Source organism: Thamnophis elegans, chromosome 11 (genome assembly GCF_009769535.1).
Source record: "Thamnophis elegans isolate rThaEle1 chromosome 11, rThaEle1.pri, whole genome shotgun sequence".
In the NCBI taxonomy this organism is placed as follows: Eukaryota; Metazoa; Chordata; class Lepidosauria; order Squamata; family Colubridae; genus Thamnophis; species Thamnophis elegans.
Genome location: NC_045551.1, coordinates 69,280,814 through 69,302,060, shown reverse-complemented (window position 1 = coordinate 69,302,060; position 21,247 = coordinate 69,280,814). Strand labels below are relative to the sequence as shown.

The 21,247-nt window shown below is 45.5% G+C and overlaps 1 protein-coding gene across 3 annotated transcripts in view; it reads left to right on the top strand.

Moving 5' to 3' along the window:
* TSC22D1 (TSC22 domain family member 1) overlaps window positions 1–20,000 on the top strand; it is a 60,609-nt gene extending 40,609 nt beyond the window's left edge. Inside the window, exons 1-3 of one of the 3 annotated variants that reach the window (XM_032226622.1) lie at window positions 15,508–15,828; window positions 16,025–16,076; window positions 18,107–20,000. In XM_032226622.1, the coding sequence (XP_032082513.1) occupies window positions 15,734–15,828; window positions 16,025–16,076; window positions 18,107–18,370 (411 nt within the window). In that variant the 5' untranslated portion in view covers window positions 15,508–15,733 and the 3' untranslated portion in view covers window positions 18,371–20,000. Of the gene's footprint in view, window positions 1–15,507; window positions 15,829–16,024; window positions 16,077–18,106 lie in introns of those variants that run through there. The other 2 variants (XM_032226620.1, XM_032226619.1) reach the window with 2 other exon arrangements.
* Window positions 20,001–21,247: the final 1,247 nt, after the last annotated feature.

Below are 21,247 nucleotides of genomic sequence, written 5' to 3'. Positions count from 1 at the left end.
CCACTGGCCCCTTCCCCTTCCAGTATCTGAATTTCTCTGGGAAAACTGGGCTTGGTGCAAGTAAAAGGCAGGAAGATAAAACCAGATTCTCTTGTCCTTATCGGAAACACACACCTGTTGTTGCCGTAAATGTCTCTTTCTTACAGTCTGTCTTTCTACAGTCTATCTATCTGTGTTTGCTGCATGACACCTAGTTTTGGCTTTGGTGATAGTGGGAGCAGAGAGGAAGGAGAGTTGTGAGTCCACAACCACACAATTTTTCCGTCCCTAGAAATAAAAACCTTCACTTTGCTTCAGAGAGATGCTATGAATTGCTGGCTAGTCCTTGAAGCCACAGGGTAGCTTTACAATAACCCTTTCATAATTTGTATTCAGCGTTATTTTTTTATTAGTTCATCAAAATATAAAGTGCTTTCTTTCATAAAGAAATATGGAAATAAAGGGAACGTAAAGGAGGAAAAAGGGAAGAGGAAAAAGTGTAGGGTAAAAGGGGAGGAAAAAAAGTGGTGGCTAAGAAGCTGAGCTTGTCGATCAGAAAGTTCGGCAGTTCGAATCCCTAGCGCCACGTAGCAGAGTGAGCTCCCGTTCCTTGTCCCAGCTTCTGCCAACCTAGCAGTTTGAAAGCACATAAGAAATGCAAGTAGAAAAATAGGAACCACCTTTGGTGGGAAGGGAACAGCGTTCCATGCGCCTTTGGTGTTGAGTCATGCCGGCCACATGACCACGGAGACATCTTCGGACAGCGCTGGCTCTTCGGCTTTGAAACGGAGATGAGCCCCTAGATCCCCCTAGAGTCAGGAACGAGCAGCACATATGTGCAAGGGAGACCTTTACCTTAAAAGGGAAAAATGGCAGAAAAGAAAGAAAGAAAAAAGAAAGAGAAAAAAAGAAGGAAAGGAAGGAAGGAGAGAAGCAAAGAAAGAGAAAAGGAAGGAAATAAAGAGAAAGAAAGAAAGGCATTGACTTTTGACTCTCTTTAGTGCAGTAGAATCAGGTAATAACCTTTTTATAACAACAAATCTATCTAATCAGCAAAACCCAAAGTTTCATTCCCCCCCACTCCGCTTCAAACACAAAGTCCAGGCGAAGTTTCCAAGTGGAAATAAACTACGTTGCATCAAGGAAAACAAAGTAGTTTTCTTTCATTCTTTAATGTCTTTCTTCAATTAGATCAGTCAGTTTATCTCTGCTATCATTTTTGCATCCCTCCGTCCATGGTGGGAATTAAAGCGTCTTTCCATTTTTGTGCACAAAACATTCTTGCTGCAGCAACCTATTCACATTTTCAATGTCAGGATGACCTGCTTCAATCCAAGTGAATTTTCATTTTCATTTAAAAAAAACAACAACACCAGGTCCCTTTGGCCACTGAAATTCACTCTCCCACAGCATGACAAGTTTTTTTTTTTGGGGGGGGGGAAGGGCAATTTCCCCCCCTCCAACCAGAATGACATTATTTACAAGAATGCAGTACGTCCAATTATATTTTGCTCTAAAGTTTTGTAGCCCCGGTTTCTATGCTTTGCCAGGAAAAAAAGGAAAAAGACTCTGAAATCATTAGTCTGACTTTTTTGGCACGTTCGTGCTGTAGATGCGCGGCCGTACAAATTTGATTAACAACCAAGTAAGTGCTTTTGGCAGCTTTTTGGCAACAGTTCGGTCTTCCAATTCTTCCTAGAATTTTTTTTGGGGACTTCCTGGTATAGTTTGTAGACAAGAAATTCCTGTGTGGTCTCTATTTCAAGTGGAGTCAAAGCCAGAGCCTACTTAATATATATATATACTTTTAATAGCCAGGGTGTCTCCTGCTCTGATGTGGAAAATCAAAATTATGGGTGTTCCCACAATTCGTAGCTATTTTTGTCCTTCTCTTGGCCTTTTGTTCTTGAATTCTGCTGCTTTTATGTTATTTATTGTTGTGAGCTGCCCAGAGTCGGTTATAGAGTTGGGTGACCTCCCAGACGGAATGAATGAAGGAATACATTTGTATTTTGCTCTTTCGGGATTACTGTCCTTTACAGATGTTTTCCAGCAGTGCATCTCCATAGCGATGATGAGGGAACCATTAAAGCTTGTGTGATAATAAATGGAAGGGCATTTAAGATGCTTCAAGAATCTTTGGTGCATTCATAGAAGAGCAAGTTATTAGAATTAGAATAACAGAGTTGGCAGGGACCTTGGAGGTCTTCTAGTCCAACCCCCTGCTCAGGCAGGAAACCCTACACCACTTCAGACAAATGGTTGTCCAACATCTTCCTAAAAACTTCCAGTGTTGGATCATTCACAACTTCTGGAGGCAAGTTGTTCCATAAGTAAAAATTTTCCTCAGTTCTAAGTTGCTTCTCTCCTTGATTAGTTTCCACCCATTGCTTCTTGTTCTGCCCTCAAGTGCCTTGGAGAATATTTTGACTCCCTCTTCTTTGTGGCAACCCCTGAGATATTGGAAGACTGCTATCATGTCTCCCCTGGTCCTTCTTTTCATTAAACCTACACAATTCCTGCAACTGTTCTTCATGTGTTTTAGCCTCCGGTCCCCTAATCATCTTTGTTGCTCTTCTCTACGCTCTTTCTAGAATCTCCAACAACTGTTTATACTGGCGACCAAAACTGGATGCAGTATTCCCAGTGTGGTCTCACCAAGGCATTATAAAGCAGTAGTTAACACTTCTCATGCTCTTGATTCTGCATTCCTGCAACATCACAATTGGGTTGCAACATTGCATGCGTGTCCCAAGGTTTTCAAATCATTTCGGCTTTTATTGCTTTGCTGAAAGCGGGGAGGTCCTCAATTTAATTAGGGTCAACCCAAAGACCACCAAAGGGTGGAACAGAGCAGACTCAATTCAGGAGCTAGTGGAAGCTTTGCACTCTGCTCCTACTAGGAGCAAAAGACGGTGTGATAATTTCTGTAAATGGAGAAGAAGCATGAAGAGATGTGTGGAGTGAAGGCAGCAACCAGAAGTCTTGGTTGAGTTGATATGAGCTTGTGCTGAAACTTGAGGAGAGTTGGGTCACTCTGTGTGGGATGGAAGAAGATCTCAGGTTGAGAAGTCAAAGAAATGTCCCAGGAGGAGGATTTGCATATTGTCTTAAGGAAACTTCCTGGATGTATCTACAGAAGGCTCTATAAAGAAAGCCTCACCTTGGGAGGGAGGGAGGCTTGATGTGTAATCCTTCAAACATCTCTTGAGCATCTTCTAAATCAGTGTTTCTCAACCTTGTCAACTTGAAGATGTCTGGACTTCAATTCCCAGAATTCCCCAGCCAGCGAATGCTGGCTGGGGAATTCTGGGAGTTGAAGTCCAGACATCTTCAAGTTGACAAGGTTGAGAAACACTGTTCTAAATTGAGTAAGACACATTGATCTAATGCTGTGCAAGGGATGGAGAGCACATACTCGGATGACAGTAAGCCTCTTGTAAGCTTGACTAATGACTGTAAATGCAATCTTGCATTATCAGAAAGAGCTTCCTCCGTATCCACAACGTCCCCAGAATTATTCAAAGGATATTCTGTTGAGTGCCTTGATTAACCCGATGAAAAATAGTCCTTAATTTATGGCCACTACATAACATTCATCATTTTAAGGACCACATGGTGTGGCCCTTAAGCAAGGCACTGATTTTTAGGACCCTTTTGCCACGATTGTTAAGTGAATCACCATGGTCATTAAGCAAGGCGAGACTGAAAACCTTTCCTGCCAGTTTCCCCAATGGCTTCGCTGGTCATCTGGTCTGGTCATAAATGCTGACGTTGTGATATCAGGAGAAAAACTCATGACGGTTGCCAACCAACCAAATTATAATCATGTGCCTGCAGGGACGTTGTGATGATTTTAAGCACGATGCACATTCCCCTCCAGTACCATCGTAACTTAGCAATGGCAATAGCAGATAGACTTATATACCGCTTCATAGGGCTTCCAGCCCTCTCTAAGCGGTTTACAGAGTCAGCATATTGCCCCCACAGTCTGGGTCCTCATTTCACCCACCTCGGAAGGATGGAAGGCTGAGTCAGCCTTGAGCCGGTGAGATTTGAACAGCCGAACTGCAGATAACAGTCACCCTAACCACTGCGCCCTAACCACTGCGCCACCTTGGCTCTAACTTGGAACGCATGCTAAACAAATGGTCATAAGTGAAGGACTACTGTGTATTTGCTTCTGTTTAAAATCTTCCTTTAACTTCGAGTAAGATGTGGTGATTTTCAGCATGCCTTCCATTTGCAAGAGAGAGCAGGATAGTGATTGATGGGGCCATTTGTTTTATTTATAATATTTATATTTATTTATTCGTAACCCACCCGATAGGATTCTCAGCAGCAGGCGAGAATGTCTGTAGCTCAGGGCTGAAATGAAAGGATCTTAGTGCTCTCTCAACTTGCTTGTTTTCGTGCAGATGTTTCATTACCCAACTAGGTAACGTCATCCGTGCTGGAAGGCAGTAGTACCCCTCTGGGGTTTGCTCTCTGTTTATATCCTAGCGTTCTCACCCTGCCAGTGTTGGTGGGAATGTTCTTTTTTTTGCTTCCTTGATTTAGGGAGTTGTGTGTTTTGGATTGTTTGTTCTGGGTTGGTAGTTCCTTGAATGGGGTATTGTTGATACTTGATTGACAGCTAGTAACAAGCATGTTGAATGAATGTTGAATGTTGATTTTATTTATATGCCGCCCTTTCCCTCCGAAGGGGACTCAGGGCGGCTCACAACTCAACCAGGGAAGGGGGATACAGACAAAAAATTAAAACGACACAAACAATGCATAATTAAAAACACACAACAGTCATACCAATTCGAGATGGGGGCAACAGCTCTTTAGCCCCAGGCCTGTCGGAACAGCCAGGTTTTAAGGGCTTTGCGGAAGGCCTGGAGGGTGGTGAGGGTTCGAATCTCCACGGGGAGTTCGTTCCAGAGGGTCGGAGCAGCCACAGATAACACGACACCTATTTGCGATACAAAGGAAGGTTGGAATTCATGCGGAGCTGCTCAAGATGTGGGGTTTTTTTTTAATTAAAAGTTTTAAAGAGTTTTACAATGATATGCCTCCCCCCGCCCCCGAGTCCATATCCCCCCCCCCACCGCAACCTCCCAGAGCAAATACAGGGTATAAACATTTAGCAACCATACACTAAAATAAACTAACTAACTTTAGCATCATCCCTCGCTTGTACTTTAACTCCCCTTTTGTAAAGCTAACTTTAGATAAGTTGTAACATTCCTTGTTAATTCATTCATAAGCTATCTGAAATTTCTTAGTCCCATATTTATTTTGAATGTAATCAATCCACCTTCTCCATTCCAGCTGATGTGGAATGGATGTGGGATTTTTTCCAAGATGTGGGATTTTGAGGGTGACATGACAAAAACGGGCTGCCCCAGAGCTTCCCTTTCCCACAGTCGCGTTGACTAACTCCAGACACGTGACACGCAAACCATTGTTTTGTGCAATTTCCCCTCTTTGCATCACCGTCTTCTTCTTGCAACAGCCTGCGCTGATCTCGTGCAGATCTATTTTAGGAAGTGGAAGGAAAACAAAACAAGAGCAATTGGGGAAGATTTGCAGCTTTTAAAAACACCTTTGAAGACGGTTTTCTCCACCGTTGGCCATAATCCACGGTGATTTGAGCGTTTGCTTGCAGAAAACCTCTAAGCCCCATAAAAAGTGGGAGCCTCAGATTCACTTAACAACCGTATTACTCGTTTATTAATTGAGCTGGCGCTGTCTTTCCAGCGCATGAGGAAATGCGCATGACCTTTTAATTATGGTTTAAGCTGCTTAGCCCTCGACCCGCATTTTCTGAGCCCAGCCACTGAGTGAGATTTAAGGCGTTGTGTGGCCCGATCTCTTAGAGAAAACCATCTTGCAAAGATTCTTTACTGGCCTCTGAGTTAAGCCTGTCATTTAATTAATTAGAACCATTTTTCCTTCTTTCCTGAGCTGGCATAAAACTCAGGTGAGGAACGAATCTTTTTGCTTCTTGAACATCTTACAGCAAAGCCACACAGATTTCTGCATTTGAGTGCAGGTAGCCCTCAACCTAGGACAAATTTTGGTTGCTAAGCGAAACAATTGTTAAGTGAGTTTTGCTCCATTCTTGCTGCAGTTGTTAAGTGAGTAACACGGTTGTTAAGTGAATCTGGCTTCCCCGTTGACTTTGCTGATCAGAAGCCCCCCCTCCCCCATACAAAGCAACCCTGGGACACTGCCGCCATCATAAGTACATGCCAGTTGCCAAGCATCTGGATTTTGGTCATGTGACCAGGGAAGGGTGCTGCAGTGATTATTAAATGTGAAAAACCATCACAAATCATTTTTTTTCAGTAGAGTTGCAACTTTGAACAGTCATTAAGTGAACCATTTTAAGTTGAGGACTACCAGTAATGCAGAAATGAGTATTTTCCCCTTTTCTGTTATTGCACCTGACAAACATTTGGAAAAGTTAAGCACGGTTGGACCTATGACTGAATAAATTGAGCACCAGAAGATCTGAGTATCTTGCCCTCATCCTAAGCCATTGGAAATACATTGGATAAGGGGGCAGTGGAAAAAACAGACCCCTCTTATCCCAATCCTATCTCCCACCCCTCCAAAAAAACTCAACAGCTATTGCATGTATGTCTCTGTACAGCCATCCAGGAATCAAACTTCACTTGCAGGAAAATTCACCTCTACTTTTAAGTTTTCCTCTCTGCCTCTTCCGAATCGAATAACAGAACAGAATAACAGTTGGAAGGGACCTTTGAGGTCTTCTAGTCCAACCCCTGCTCAGGCAGGAGACCCTGTGCCATTTCAGACAAGTGACTGTCCAGTCTCTTCTTTAAAACCTCCAGTGATGGAGCACCCACAACTTCTGAAGGGAAGTTGTTCCACTGGTTGATTGTTCTCATCAGGAAATTTCTCCTGACGGCAAGAACAGTTATCAGCGGGAACAAGACAGGTTGCTCCTCTCCTTGTTTAGTTTCCATCCGTTGCTCCTTCTCCTGCCTTCAGGTGTTTTTGGAGAATAGGTTGATTCTTGTCCTACCCTCAGTTGCTTTGGAGAATAGTTTGGCTCCCTCTTCTTTGTGAAACCTCATAGATATTGGAAGACCGCGATCCGGATTGCAGACGGAACATCTGGATCATTGCGAGATAAAACAAGAGAAGCCATCTTCCCATCCAGGGTCTTATGGAGACCATTGAAAGCTTTCTCTGAAATAAAAAAAAAGAAGGGAAATCAAAATGATTAGCGGGCACCTTGCCCAAATCTGTGGCCGCAACCTTTGCGCTGGTTGGATCACAACATCCTCCTGGCTCTGAGCTTTTAGGGGAAGCTGAGGAAACCAGAGACGGACTTTCTGCTTAAGCTTCGGAGAAACAAATGAGTAATTCAGAAAGATACTCACAAATCCTGGCCGGGAAGATTGTAATCTCTTTTTTAATGCTTTACATAACAGAGCAACATGTGATCTCAGCACCTCTGATGTCGTGGCTGTTTGCTTTTTATATATATATTTTTTGTATTCCTCTGTTGAGCATAACCAGCCCACGTTATGCTGCTGGGATCTATTCCTTCATCTAAGATCCTTGGAAGTGCTGACTTATACTTAGCAAGAGCAAACTAGGAGCATCCCTGCTAATCCTTGTGCTTCTGCCCTGGTGTCGGAATAGACATGGCATTTAAATACGACCAGAAGGCCTCTGGAAACAAGATTTTTGCAAAACCAACTTGAAAATGTTTTGGGACCTGGAGCAGCACCTTAAGAGGTAATTGCGGAGTGGCTTGAAAATTGTATTTTTGCAGTGGCATTTAGAGCAGTGTTTCTCAACCTTGGCAACTTGAAGATGTTCGGACTTCAACTCCCAGAATTCCCCAGCCAGCATTCGTTGGCTGGGGAATTCTGAGAGTTGAAGTCCGGACATCTTCAAGTTGCCAAGGTTGAGAAACACTGATTTAGAGATTAGATATACTTCAGTTTGCTTTCTCAGTGCCCCGTTAGAAGGATGGCTTTCTGGATGTGAGCTAAATAAGATGCAACAAAATAAAATAATTTATATACCTCTTAAAGGGCGCCTTCTTAAAACCTGCCCACCCAATTTGTTTTCAAGATGGACCTTGACAGAGCAAGCATCCAGAGCCAAGCTTTCTCCCCTATATATTATTTGCAAATAGAATTTTTATTGCTGTGGTGAGAATTAAAGTCAACTTATTTCTCTCTTATTGTCGGAGTAATTGCCCAGCGTACAGTATATGCATTTTCTATCTTCTTTGCTGGAACAAACTATTCTGCCTCCATCCCTGTAAGTATATTCCTGCAGCAGAGAGTACCGCATTTTTCGGACTATAAGACGCACCGGAGTATAAGACTCACTATGATTTTGAAGAGGTAAATTTAAAAAGAAAAATTCTTTTTTTTTTTGCATTCTGCAGGCCTCCCAAATACTCTGCACACCTTGTTTTTTGAAAAAAGGGGGGGCATGCAGAGGCTTTGGGAGGCTTGTAGAGTGCTCTTGGGGGCTGGGGGGGGGCCAAAAATGACCAGTTTTTAGCTCATTTCTGCCTTCCCCAGCCCCCAGGACCGCTCTGGAAGCCTCCTAAAGGCTCTGCACAGCCATTTTGGCAAAGGGGACAGAGTTTTGGTAGGCCAAAAATGCTGTATTCAATGTATAAGACACACCCAGATTTTCACACTCTTTTTGGGGGGGAAAAAGATGTGTCTTATACCCCGAAAAATACAGTAATTTAGGAAGCTTCACTGCCCTGTATTTGAAAAGCTGAGATCTGTAAAAGAGATCTGTAAAAATAGGATAAGTTAAGTACATTGACATATAGTGGAAATACACCAAGGGGAGGAGGAGTGGGATAGAAGAAAGAGGGGTAGAGAGGGCGGGAGAGAGGATGGGAGGGAGGGTGAGAAGGAAGGGAGGGAGTGGATCGGGAGAGAGGACTGGTAGAGGGGAAGGGGAAGTAGGATAGAGGGGGATGATGGAGGGAAGATAGAAAGTTGGAGGGGGGTGGAAGAAAGAGGTGTACGGAGAGTGGAAGAGGTATATTGGGTTTCTATTTTTTGTGGTATTGTTGATAAGAGGAATTGCTGTGATTATTGTTTAATGTTGTATGGCTCCGGCTATGCACAGTATATATGTGAGTGTATGAAAATGAAAAAAATGGAAAATAAAAACCTTTTTCACATAGAAAAGCTGAGATCTGTAATGCAGTAGATAATTCTATGTATAGAGTCTCTTTGTTATTAAGGTTACTGTCCATGGTAGTAGTAGAAGATTGCTGTGAGATGCAGCTTCTGTTCAGTCCATGCACGCAACTAAATTTTGTTTTGCAAGGAATCGGTGGCTGTTGCCCAGGAAGAGAAGGGCTTGTGGGTAGGGACCAAATTGTACCGTTACACAATTTTTCAGAAAATATATACCGTGGTTTCCTTGATATTTGACAAACGTGGCTGCAAGGCACCCTTGGTGCTCTCTGAGCTTGGCTGTTTTCTTGCAGGCGTTTCATTACCCACCTGGGTAACATCATCAGTGCTAGAAGGGAGTGTTTGGAGGAGGAGGAGAGAAGGAAGACTGTGTGGCCCTTGGTGCTCTCTGAACTTGGCTGTTTTCTTGCAGGCGTTTCATTACCCAACTGGGTAACATCGTCAGTGCTGTTGGTATAGCTGCTTTCGCACTGTTGTCGAGCATAATATGTGGGATGTCCATAGAGAGAAAGACACAAGTGGGAATGAAGGGCATACAATTGTTTTGAGAAGTGTTGATGCAACCACATTGGGTTGCAGTGGTTTCAAGACAAGTTGGAAGGATGGGACTGCTAACAAAACGGGGGGGGGGGGGGGGGAGAATCACTCTGGAAGAATTTAAAAAAACGTGACAGAAAGCATAAGTGTCAGAACAGGCTAAAGAAATGAAGGAACCAATGATGTGTACGAGCTTGAAAAACTGATTTAAAAACATACACATTATGCAAAATGCAGAATAGCGGTAAGCCAACGGAACTAAGGCATGTAGTAAGAAATTGGCCTTTGAGATATACAAATTTTCAAATCTGTACATCTCATTGATTGCGTCGGATAGTATATACACACCATTTGTTCCAAAATGTTTACGTTCTCCATGAAAGAGCATGGACTTTGTAGAAATATTCAGCAACACAGCCTCTGATGTTGCTTCATTATACATTTAAATTGTGTATTCATTTATCCATAAGTAGTTCCCACAAATCAAGGGAGATTTATTGTCTGCTCAGCATCGAGCCATTTGCTAAACATTATTTTATTTCCGTCATCTTCCATTCATTCCCTCTTACTATATTTAGGAACTATCCCTCAAGTCGATAGCCATAGATAGCACCTATTCACCGTATCATTTCTAAATCGACAAAATATGCACGCAACTTTCTTCCTTACGTTCATAGATTTGTCCCCCCCCCAAAAAAAATATCCCTTAGGTTTAAAGAGTTCTGTTTCAGATTACTTAAGTGTATTAAAACCCTAATATTAAATGAAATGTATTTAGCACTATGATTTTTTAAAAAATCTGTTTTGTTAAACCTAGGTTGTCTTGCAGGGAAAACACAATTGAGGGCTACTTGGGTGCTTGCCCCCACAAAGCCTCTACAACAACAAAGCTGGGCAATTGTTGGTCTAGTACAGGCCTTTCCAAATTCGGCAACTTTAAGACTTGTGGACTTCAACTCCCAGAATTCCTCAGCCAGCTAAGAGGAATTCTGGGAATTGAAGTCCACAAGTCTTAAAAGTTACCAAGTTTGGGGACCCCAGAGGTCTAGTGCCTCTGAAAGGTTATTTGTGTAAATCCCCTCCTCCCCAGTGTCCATTTGATATATAGGAATTAAAGTCCATCCCCATAACCACTTGTGAAGTGAGATATTAGCTGTAGGAAGTAAGAGAGAAGTTCCTACGGGGAACTTGAAATATCTTCATACATCCTCTAACAGTAATAAAAACCTAGACGCCCTTCCATTGCTATGAAAGGTTGGATGATTTTAGAAGATATTTTTTAAAGTTTGTTAGGACCAGGTTCTTTCATCTCTATGGGTAGGAAAAAAATTAAGAAAGGCAATTCTACTCTTTAACAAGGTGAGAATTTATTTACTTATTAGATTTTTATTCCACCTTTACCACTTTGCAAGTTACTCAAAGCGGTGAACAGATCTAATACTCCTCCTTCCTCCTTTTTTCCCTGTAACAACAGTTTGCTCTGAGTCCCAGGAGTCACCCAGCTTTTCCTCCCCTCCCAATGCCTAAGGCAGGACTAGAACTCGCAGCCTCCTGGTTTCCAGAACCACTTAACCACTACACCAAGCTGGCTCTCAGTTAAAGCGAGGGTGACCTGGATCAGGATCAATAATAAATCTTTATTGCTGCCTAAAAAGGAGACCCAAGACCTAATTCTCTCTAAACTCTTACACAACTGAGTATTTAGCTAGCGAGAAGCTCATTCCGACTGGGGAATTCTAGGAGTTGAAGTCCACAAGTCTTAAAAGTTGCCAAGGTAGAACATCCTTGCTTTAGAAAATTAATTAAGCCACATTCTTACCAATGCCTGATTGTCTTGCTGTTACTTTGCCAAGATTGTGATTTTATAACACCCCTTTTTAAGGAATTCAGCCTCTTGAAACATACCTTCATTCATGTGAAGAATTGATAATTTAATAATACGTAGAATAGTTCTGCAGGTGATATCTGCTACTAATAGAAGATGAGCAGTTTCTAAAAGTTATCCTCCTCCATCAGTTTGATTCAATCACTTTATTTCATCTAAACTAGTCTAGTCTAGTGATTAAAGCATCTGCCTAGAAACCAGGAGACGGGGATTTCTAGTCCCGTCTTAAGCATGAAAAACCGGCTGGGTGATTTTGGGCCAATCACCGGCAGACGGCGAGTTCTAGTTCTGCCTTAGCTATGAAAGCCAGCTGGGTGACTTTGGGCCAGTCCCTCTCACCCCCCCATCCCACCTCACAGGATTGTTGTTGCAGTGAAAATAGGAGTAAGGAGGAGGATTTGGCACATTTGCTGCCTTGAGTTATTGCTAAAGAAGTAATAAAGACAGGATAAAAATTAAAGGAATAAATAAATCTGCCCCAAGCAGCAGAGGCTAAGTTGAGGGCTACCTGTAGCTTTAGAATAATCCTTTTGGAAGCTGTGGTTTTTCAGTTACTCTTTTAGTAACACAGGAGTCGAAATCAGCCAAATAAGCTCATCATAAAGGATAACGGTGGCTCTCTTGGGCAAAAAGGAAATGCAAACTATTTATTGACTTTCTCTAGATGATAGCCCCTGGCTAATCTCCCCAGGCTTCAAAAGCTAACCCTGGTAAGAACTGGTTGAAAGACCACTAGGAAATACTAGATTAGACTGGAAAGTGCAAAAAAAGGTGATATTTTGATAGCTAAAATTGAGTGAGAGACTAGAAGCGTTGACGAACTGTTGATATAATAATCCATGTTGTAACACGAGATGGGCATTGAATAAATTTAATAGGTAGGTAGAAGATAGAGATAGATAGATAGATAGATAGATAGATAGATAGATAGATAGATAGATAGATAGATAGATAGATGATAGATAGATAGATAGATAGATAGATAGATAGATAGATAGATAGATAGATAGATAGATAGATAGATTAGATAGATAGATAGATAGATAGATAGATAATGGAGGATGGATGGATGGATGGATGGATAGATAGATGATATCGAGATGATGGATAATGGATGGATAGGTAGAATAGAATAGAACAGAAGCTGAAAGGGACCTTGGAGGTCTTCTAGTCCAACCCCCTACTTAGGCAGGAAACCCTACACCACTTCAGACAAATGGTTATCCAACATCTTAAAAACTTCCCATGTTGAAGCATTCACAACTTCCGGAGGCAATGGACAGAGATAGACATGATGGATAAATAAAATTTAGGCAGACAGCTAGCTAGAGATGATAAAAGGATAGATAGATAAATAAATAAGATGGATAGATAGATGAGTAGATGGGTAGATAGGATGGGTGGGTAGGTAGATAAGTAGAGAGAGAAAGAGAGGGAGGGAGAGATAGATGGATGGGTTGGTGAGTAGGTAGGTGAGTGGATGGACAGACAGACAGACAGAAAAAATAAACAGATAGCCTCTTGTGAACAGCCTTTTTCCTCCATGTTCCAAATATTTCATTGCCGTTCTCTTGTGAATAACGTTGAAGCTGATGACATTATACCTGAAATACTTTTTAAAAAAGAAAACTATGTCCAAGGCTTTGGCAATTAAAAATTTTTGCTGGTTCCTCTTAAGGCAGGCATCAGTCAGATATGTGGTGGGTTGACATTCACGCCACATAACTTAATCTCTTGCAAAGGATAAGATTCCCACCCAGGACAGAAGATGCTCTTTTTAAGCTCTGGAGTTGAAATAACAAGCAGAAAAATTGTGCGTTCAGATGGCTGCAATAAACTTTGTGGCAATAAACACTGAAGAGGCAGCCTCAGGGGGAAAAAATGCCGCTTCCTCTTTTTCCCCTTCTGAATTCTTCAAGACGTGAAACGTGGGAAAACTGCTGAGGGTGGTTGAAAGAACTAGATGACCTTTTGCAGTAAATGTGGCAAGGAATGCAAAACAATCTGTTTCTATTGTGACGGGGAAAATATATATATATACAAAGGTTGGGTCAGTTTCTGTAGGGGAAAAGGGGAAGTGACAGGAAAGTTGTTTTTGTGTGAGTTTCTCCTAACACTGAACCTGTGTCATAGCTACGCCGCTAAAAGCAAAAACAAAATATGTAAAAAAGCCACTTGTGGCAAGAATTAATGTGAGTTTTGAGGCTTAAGAGTTCCACTTTAGAATTTTGTGTCTTCACAATTCTATGTTGGAATACTTCACCGTCCAAAAAGAAGATTTTTCTGCCTGGGAACCTTATTCCGAAGTTGTTTTGAATGATCCTGGCATTAAACTAAGGCCCGAGTGAAAACATTTGGAAACTATAGTGCTTGCTCTTTTCTTAGGGAAAGTTTTGTGTGTGTGTGTGTTTGTGTGTGTCTGTGTGTGTGTGTGCAAAGTGGCCACAGCTAAGGAAATACTTGATGACTAGACAAGGCGGGCATTTTCATTTTGAAGGGAGGGGAAAAAAATGTTTTTGGAGCAAGGAAAACGGATAGTCCTGACTTATAACCGCATAATTCAGCCCAGGATTTCCATCGCTAAGCGAGACAGTGGTGAAGTGAGTTTTGTTCCAATTTTACGACCTTTCTGGCCCCGGCCGTTAAGTGAGTCACTGCAGCTGTTAAATGAGTCACACGTTTGTTAAGCGAATCCCTGTCGACTTCGCTTGTACAGAAAGTCGCAAAAGGGGGGATCACGTGAGCCTGGGGAAGCTGCAACCGTCACAAGTACATGCCAGTTGCTAAGCCTCTGGATTTTCACCACAGGACCACGGGGGGGGGGGGGGGTCCTGCAGTGGCCGTAAGCGTGAAAAACAGGCCTGGAAAAAGTGACTTGTGGCCGTTTCCACCCTTGCAACTTTTGCAGCATCCCTGTGGCCCCCCCGAGATCGAAATTTGGTTGCTTGGCAACTGGCGTGCAATTTATGTGATCCCGCTTTGTGAACTTATGATAAGCAAAGACGGCGGGGGAGGGGGGGGACCAAATTCACTTTGACACGTTCCCACCTCCACCGCTGCAGGGACTCACTTAATGGCCGTGGCAAGAACGGTTGCAAACCCGGACCAAACTCACTTAGCACACCGTCTCGCTTAGCAGCGGGAAGGTCCAGGCTCAGTTGTGGCTGTAAGTCGAGGTGGGAGCAGGAACCAAAGCCCCATCTCTAAGCACCTCTCTTTCCCCTAAAGAGCCCCCCAGCCTTTCCAGCCCTCCCCCCTAAAGCTGGGGAGGGGTGGGTGGGCTGCTGCGAGGCTGCTTCTGCCTTTCCTCCTGGGGCCATGAGAGGGCGCCCTTGGAGCGGCCAAGCAACCAGCGCGGAGTGCAATGCAGCCTGCCAGGGGGAGAGGGAGGGAGGGAGAGAGGGGGGGGCGGAGAAGAAACTCCCCCTCCCCATTTTGCTCGCACCGCGTCCTTTCGCTTTCCTTTGCCCCCCTCGCTCCTGGCTTGAAGGGGTGGGTGGGGTGGGGGCTCCTGTGGAAGATGCCCCTGGTGGGACTGGAAGGGGGGGAGGGCTCCCTAGAGTCCAGTGTTTCTCAACCTTGTCAACTGGAAGTCCTGTGGACTTCAACTCCCAGAATCCCCCAGCCAGCATAGCTGGCTGGGGGATTCTGGGAGTTGAAGTCCACAGGACTTCCAGTTGCCAAGGTTGAAAGACCCCTGCCCTAGACGGTCTGATCTGCGGTGGGCGTTTTGGGGAGGGGGGCAAATGGGAGGAAGGCGAGGCGAGGGCCGCCTTAGGCGCGCATCCCTTCTCCGCCCCGTTTTCGGCGGCGCTGCCAGCGGAGGTTTCAGGGCGGGGAGGGGGGGAGGCGGGGGGGCGGCGAGGGCGGGCCCCAGGGGCGTGTCCAAAGGGCCGTCCCAGCCAATGAGCGCCGCGCCTGCCGTGCCTGCATTGGGCACCGAGCGAAGGCAAGAGCCCCCGCCAAGCGGCGGCCAGCCGGGGAAGCGCCGGGCGCGGAGGGGGGCAGGCGAGCCAGGCAGAGCCAGGCAGAGCCAGCGAGCGGCCGCTTTGGCGCAGCACCGGCGCGCTCCTTCCCCCGCGGGGCTCCGCATCCCGGCCCCTGCTGTGGCCGGCCGGGGGCGATGGATCTCGGCGTCTACCAGCTGCGGCACTTCTCCATCTCCTTCCTCTCCGCCTTGCTGGGCACCGACAGCGCCGCGCTCAGCCTCGACAGTAGGTAAAGCCCTGGCATCGCCCGGCTCCTTGCCCTGGTCCTCCCCCCCCCCCCCCGGCAGGCTGCAGGGCGCCTGACAGCTCCGGCGGGGAGCGGAGGGAAGGACCCGCGCGCTTTCGCCCCAAGCTCGGCCGCTGCTAACGTGGGCTTCTCCCCCTCCTCCTCCTCCCTCCTCCCCTTCCCCGCTTGTGTCTTGCAGCTCCTCCGGGGCGAGCGTGGTTGCCATCGACAACAAAATCGAGCAAGCCATGGTAGGTCTTGGGGGGGGGGGCGCAGGAGGACGGGTCGGGGGGCGCCTCTGCAGAGCCGCCGGGGCGCGCTCCCTCCGCCCTTCTGGCAATGGGCCGGGGGGGCTTCGTGGGGCTGGGGGGGGTGGACGACACCGCGCGGCCTCTTTTGCATCAGCCCCCCAAAACAGGTGGGGGGAGAGGGGAGGGAGAAGAGAAAGAGCCTTTAATTCCGGGGAGAAAGAGGAGGAGGAGGAGGAGGAGAGCACCCCTTTGATCTGCGGATTGATTGATTAATTGATTATTATTATTATTATTATTATTATTATTATTATTATTGTGCCTTTGGTCTCCCACCCCCCCTTCAATTTCCGCTGTGGGCTTTTGTTAGCCCCCATCTCTCGGGATCCTCCTCCTCCTCCTCCTCCTCCTCCTCCTCTCCTCTCTGTTGCTAGGCAAACTTGAAGTATAACCCCCCCGCTATAAATAGGGAGGCCCCGCTGATTGGCAGAAGGATCAGCTAGGGAGGCGGGGTCTTCCTCCTCGCCAGGGCTGACGTCAGAGGGGATGGTGGTGGGGAGGGAAATGCGGCAAGCAACGTTATTCCCCCCTCCCTCCCTCCCCTCCGTCCGTCCACCAGGCAGAAGGAGCTGCAGCCCAGGAGGCGGGCATAAGGGGGGGGGGGAAACAGGGTACCCCGATCCCGTAGGGGAGGGGCAGGCGAGGTGATCTGGGCCCAGAGCCCCCCCCCCCACCAAAGACTAGGAAAGGCTCTTCTTCCCCTCCCTCAAGCCGCCACAAGCCCGAGAGTAGCATCCGTGATGCTTTCAGCCCGGAGGATAAAACGATGATGCAACAATGGTGGATTTCAGTCCATCGCATCCCTTGTCTGAAAATAAGGCTGCGTCTTCCCAGTGTGGAAGACTCCTTTGCTCCAGAAGAACAGGCCAAACGAGACGACTCAAGCCAGCCATTGTTCTGGCTGGACAATTTTGCCTTGTAGCCCCGTTGCCAAAAACAGGACCCCTGTTCTAGAAATCAATGTCATTTCCAAGAAATTGGGCCGGCACGGAGGACCTCTTCCATTCCTGCCACCCCACCAATTCTGCCTGTGGGGAAAAATCTCCACCCAGGAGCCCTTCTGCTTCATAATTGGGGCAAAAAAAACAAAACATGTTACCTAGTTGTTATCTGCCAGAAAGCAAGCAACCTCAGACAGCACCAAAGACCCCCCACCAGAAATGGGCCTTCCCTAGCAGAGTGCCCGTGTCAGGGCAACTTTGCATTAGCCTGCAGCGGAAAGGGAAATTGAGAATTTAAAACCAAACCCAGCGGCCTTGAAGATCTGGGTTGTGTTGCGAGCCAAAACCTCCATTCAACACTTGGGGGGTCATTGAAATGAGTAACAGAGTTGGGGGTGTTAAATTGGATACGCTAATTTAACATTCCCAGCCTCCATCGTCTTCCCACAAGGGCTGCCCTTAATTTTGCAAATGAAAAGGTTTTAAAATAAGAATTCGAGTGGAAAGGTTTTAAAAACAAAAGAGTTGGAGGGGGGGAAAGTTTTTAAAATGAGAATAAGGTTTTTTGGGCTAAAGTTAAAAGAGACGATGACAAATCTGGGTCCTTGATATCTGCCTGTTATATTTTTCTGTGTATTTCCATTTCTTGCAAGCCGCTTCGATTGTGCAGACACCAAGAAAGGGTGATATTTGCAGCTCAGGGTCGAAAGGAAGGAGGGGTCCTGGGTATTCTCTGAGCTTGGTGATTTCCTTCCGGGCGTTTTGTGTCCATCCTCAGTGCCTCACCTAATCCATCATCAGTGCACTGATGACGTTCCCTAGATGGGCCATGAAATGTCTGCAAGGAAAACCGCCAAGCTCAAAGAGAGCACCAGGGGGGTTCCCTCCTTTGCGGAGACCAAAAGGTGGGATAGGTAAACCACGAGGGAGGGAGGGATTCTTTGGAGGGAGACCCTCCCCAGGCGGTTGCAGAAGTCTCTGCCCTTGGTCGCAACTGTTTTTGGAGGGTTGGTTTCTGCTCCTGTTTTCCAGGATCTGGTGAAGAGCCACTTGATGTACGCAGTGCGAGAGGAAGTTGAGGTGCTGAAAGAGCAGATCAAAGAACTCATTGAGAAAAACAACCAGCTGGAACAAGAGAACAACCTGTTGAAAACCTTGGCCAGCCCGGAGCAGCTGGCTCAGTTCCAAGCCCAATTGCAGACCACCAATTCCCCCGCCGGGGGGTCTTCGCAAACACAGGGAGCCAACCTGCAACCTTCCCAGGCTGCACCGCAAAACTCGGGACCTTCGGCCTAGTCGGTCCAGCCGCCCTCTTGAGATTTCGGGCCCTCTGGATTCTTCAGCTGAGAGGCTGGACGACGGCAGGAATCCAGCGGCCTCTGCATGCTGCCTCCCACCCAAACCCCTCCCCGATTACGAAGACACTTCCGCCACCCTCCCTCCCTCCCCAACTCCCTAAGTCGCAAAAACGTTGGTTTCCTTTCCAGTATTAAAGCTGTTCGAAGTGGGGTGGGGGAGAGAGCAGGAGAGGGTTGAGATTTTCCTTTCAGGTTTATTATTTTTGAAAAGTTGGGAGTGGGAGGGAGGGTCTCGTCCACCATTCAGGGAATTAGCACAAATGCACTGGGCGACTTGAGCAGCTTCCGCAGCAGCTGCTAAAAAGAAAAAAATTACAGCAACGACAACGACAACAACAACAAAAAACATACGAGTTTTTTGTGGTGCCTGAAGCTTAATTTTTTTTTTTCCTTAACGATCTTCCTTCCTTGCAATGCCGTGATTAATGCAAATGCTGTCAGGCCTGGCAATGTGAAGAAGTTGGCTAGGGTGGTGGGGATGAAGCCCCTTCCTCTAGCTTTCCACCTGGAAGCCAAAGGAATAAGACAAGGGAAGAAAGAACTTGGGGGAAACTGAGGGACACTAAAAAAATAAAGAAGAAGGGAGGGGGATTTCGGTGCCTGCAGTCTTAAAAAAAAATAAAATAATAGCAGATGTGCACATTTTCTATAGCCAAGGGGAAGGTGTGGAAAAAATAATCACCTATTTTCTGGGAAAGGAACCAGTAGATTTAAAAAAAAATGCTGTGATATAGGATGGGTCTGATGAAGGTTTATTTGCTTACCGTAAATGTATATTTGTGTATTTAATGTACAATTACTTTGTAAAATAGAAACTGTAACTACTCCTTTCAGTTGTACAGAGTGAATTTAAAAAGAATGAACTGAATCAGTTTGGATAGCAATTCCCCCCCCCCTTTGGTTATTTCTTTTTTTAAAAGCTTTTTATTTTATTTTATTTTATTTTATTTTTTGACGCTACATGGATTCCATTTTGCACCTCTACAGCTCTTATCCGGGAATCAGCTGGTGCTGCTTATGTCAGTTGCCTTGGAAAAATGAATATATATATATATTCAAACTTGCAGTCCTGGTTGAGATGGGCTGCAGGTGAGGGAGGGGCAGGGATGAATTCACCAAAGCAAAAGTCTTTAAAAAAAAATTAATTCCTCACATTTTGGAGGTGGGCATACGATCTGTGTAATAAGATGCAGATGTTCTTGTGCATGTTACATTCTGGGCGATGAATTGGGAGGAAAATGGTAAAAAAAATACCAGTATATTTAACGATTGCACTTGTCAACTTCCAATAAAGCATACCATGTTGATATAGAAGCTGTGAGTTCGATCCTAGGTTAGAGGCAGATATTTCTCTCCTCTGGGCACCATGAGGAGTTTGATCTGCTGAACAAAACTCCGCATTGGCAACAGGAAGGGCATCGGGCCAGTAAACACTGGGTTCCATTCAGTTGCCCCAGACTCCACTTGCCTTCTATGAGGTCATTCAGTTGCCAGATTCCGCCAGAGTTTTTGGTTTTGCAAAACCTAGTTTTTTTTAAAAAAATGGGTAGAAAGCGTTTCAACGGCAGAGTAATAGAATTGCATTCCCACCACAAAATGACTTCTGATAAAAGAAATGCAAACTTGAGATTTCAGCCAGAGGGGGAAAGATGGAAACTTGGTGTTCACTAACCTCTGCTTTTACACAGGGTAGAAAAGGGAGTTTGCTCCTTCGAAAGAGCAAAACCAAAGCGGCGATAATTGTTCTAGTAACCGGCCTTTTTAACTGAATCTGCCTAATTTTCTTCAAACGGGGTGTAGAATTGTAGCGTTCTGAAGGCATCATTCGAGCCACCTTAAAACGGATTGGACTCCAGGTAACGCTGAGCGTTACTCGAAATGCTTTTGCGTATGTGTGTGTTTGATTTAATCCTTTACAAACCCATGAAAGGTGATGGGGCTGCCAGTAACTCTCTGGATGGCATCCTAGAGAAATTATGAGAGAGACCTGGTTGCACGGGGAAAGATACTATGGCTGAGCCGCTAAGATGTTTACAAGCAAGCATGGCTTGTGCTCTGTCCCTGCTCAGTCACAGAGATGTAAACCTGGGAATTTGACTCTGTCTCTGGAATAAAAAAAAACCATGAATGCCTTTTTAAAAGTTCAGCTGGCTGATGGCTTCTTTCCATGCTCTTCCCAGCAGACAAAGGGACATGAAGCTGAGCTAACTAGATTAAGGATGATTCAGAAACCTTACCAGTCAGACTCAGCCTACAGATCCTCCTTGTTTTTTGTTAAACAAACTTGTGGCTCTGTGTGATGTGTGGAAGTTTCCTCCTCCTCTGATTTGCAGCTCCAAATTGTTTTACCAGGCATTACAGCATCTCTTCTCAGAAACACAGCTGGCTTCTGCTTGCTTAATTCTGTTCACCCCCCACCCCGGAAAATATGAGCCATTCACCTTACCGATCTTTTTGTGCAATAGGAAATGGTCAGCATGGAGTGTTGGAGAAACGGTACAGGAGCTCGGAAAATCAGAAATGTGTTTGGGATCGCCCAGAATTTACAGGATTCTATAGCCAGAAGGGGAGACAGTGGCTAAGACGCTGGGCTTGTCGATCAGAAAGGTCGGCAGTTCGTATCCCTAGTGCCACGTACCGGAGTGAGCTCCCGTGACTTGTCCCAGCTTCTGCCAACCTAGCAGTTTGAAAAGCTGCAAGTAGAAAAATAGGGACCACCTTTGGTGGGAAGGGAACAGCATTCCGTGCGCCTTTGGCATTGAGTCATGCCGGCCACGTGACCACGGAGACGTCTTCGGACAGTGCTGACTCTTCA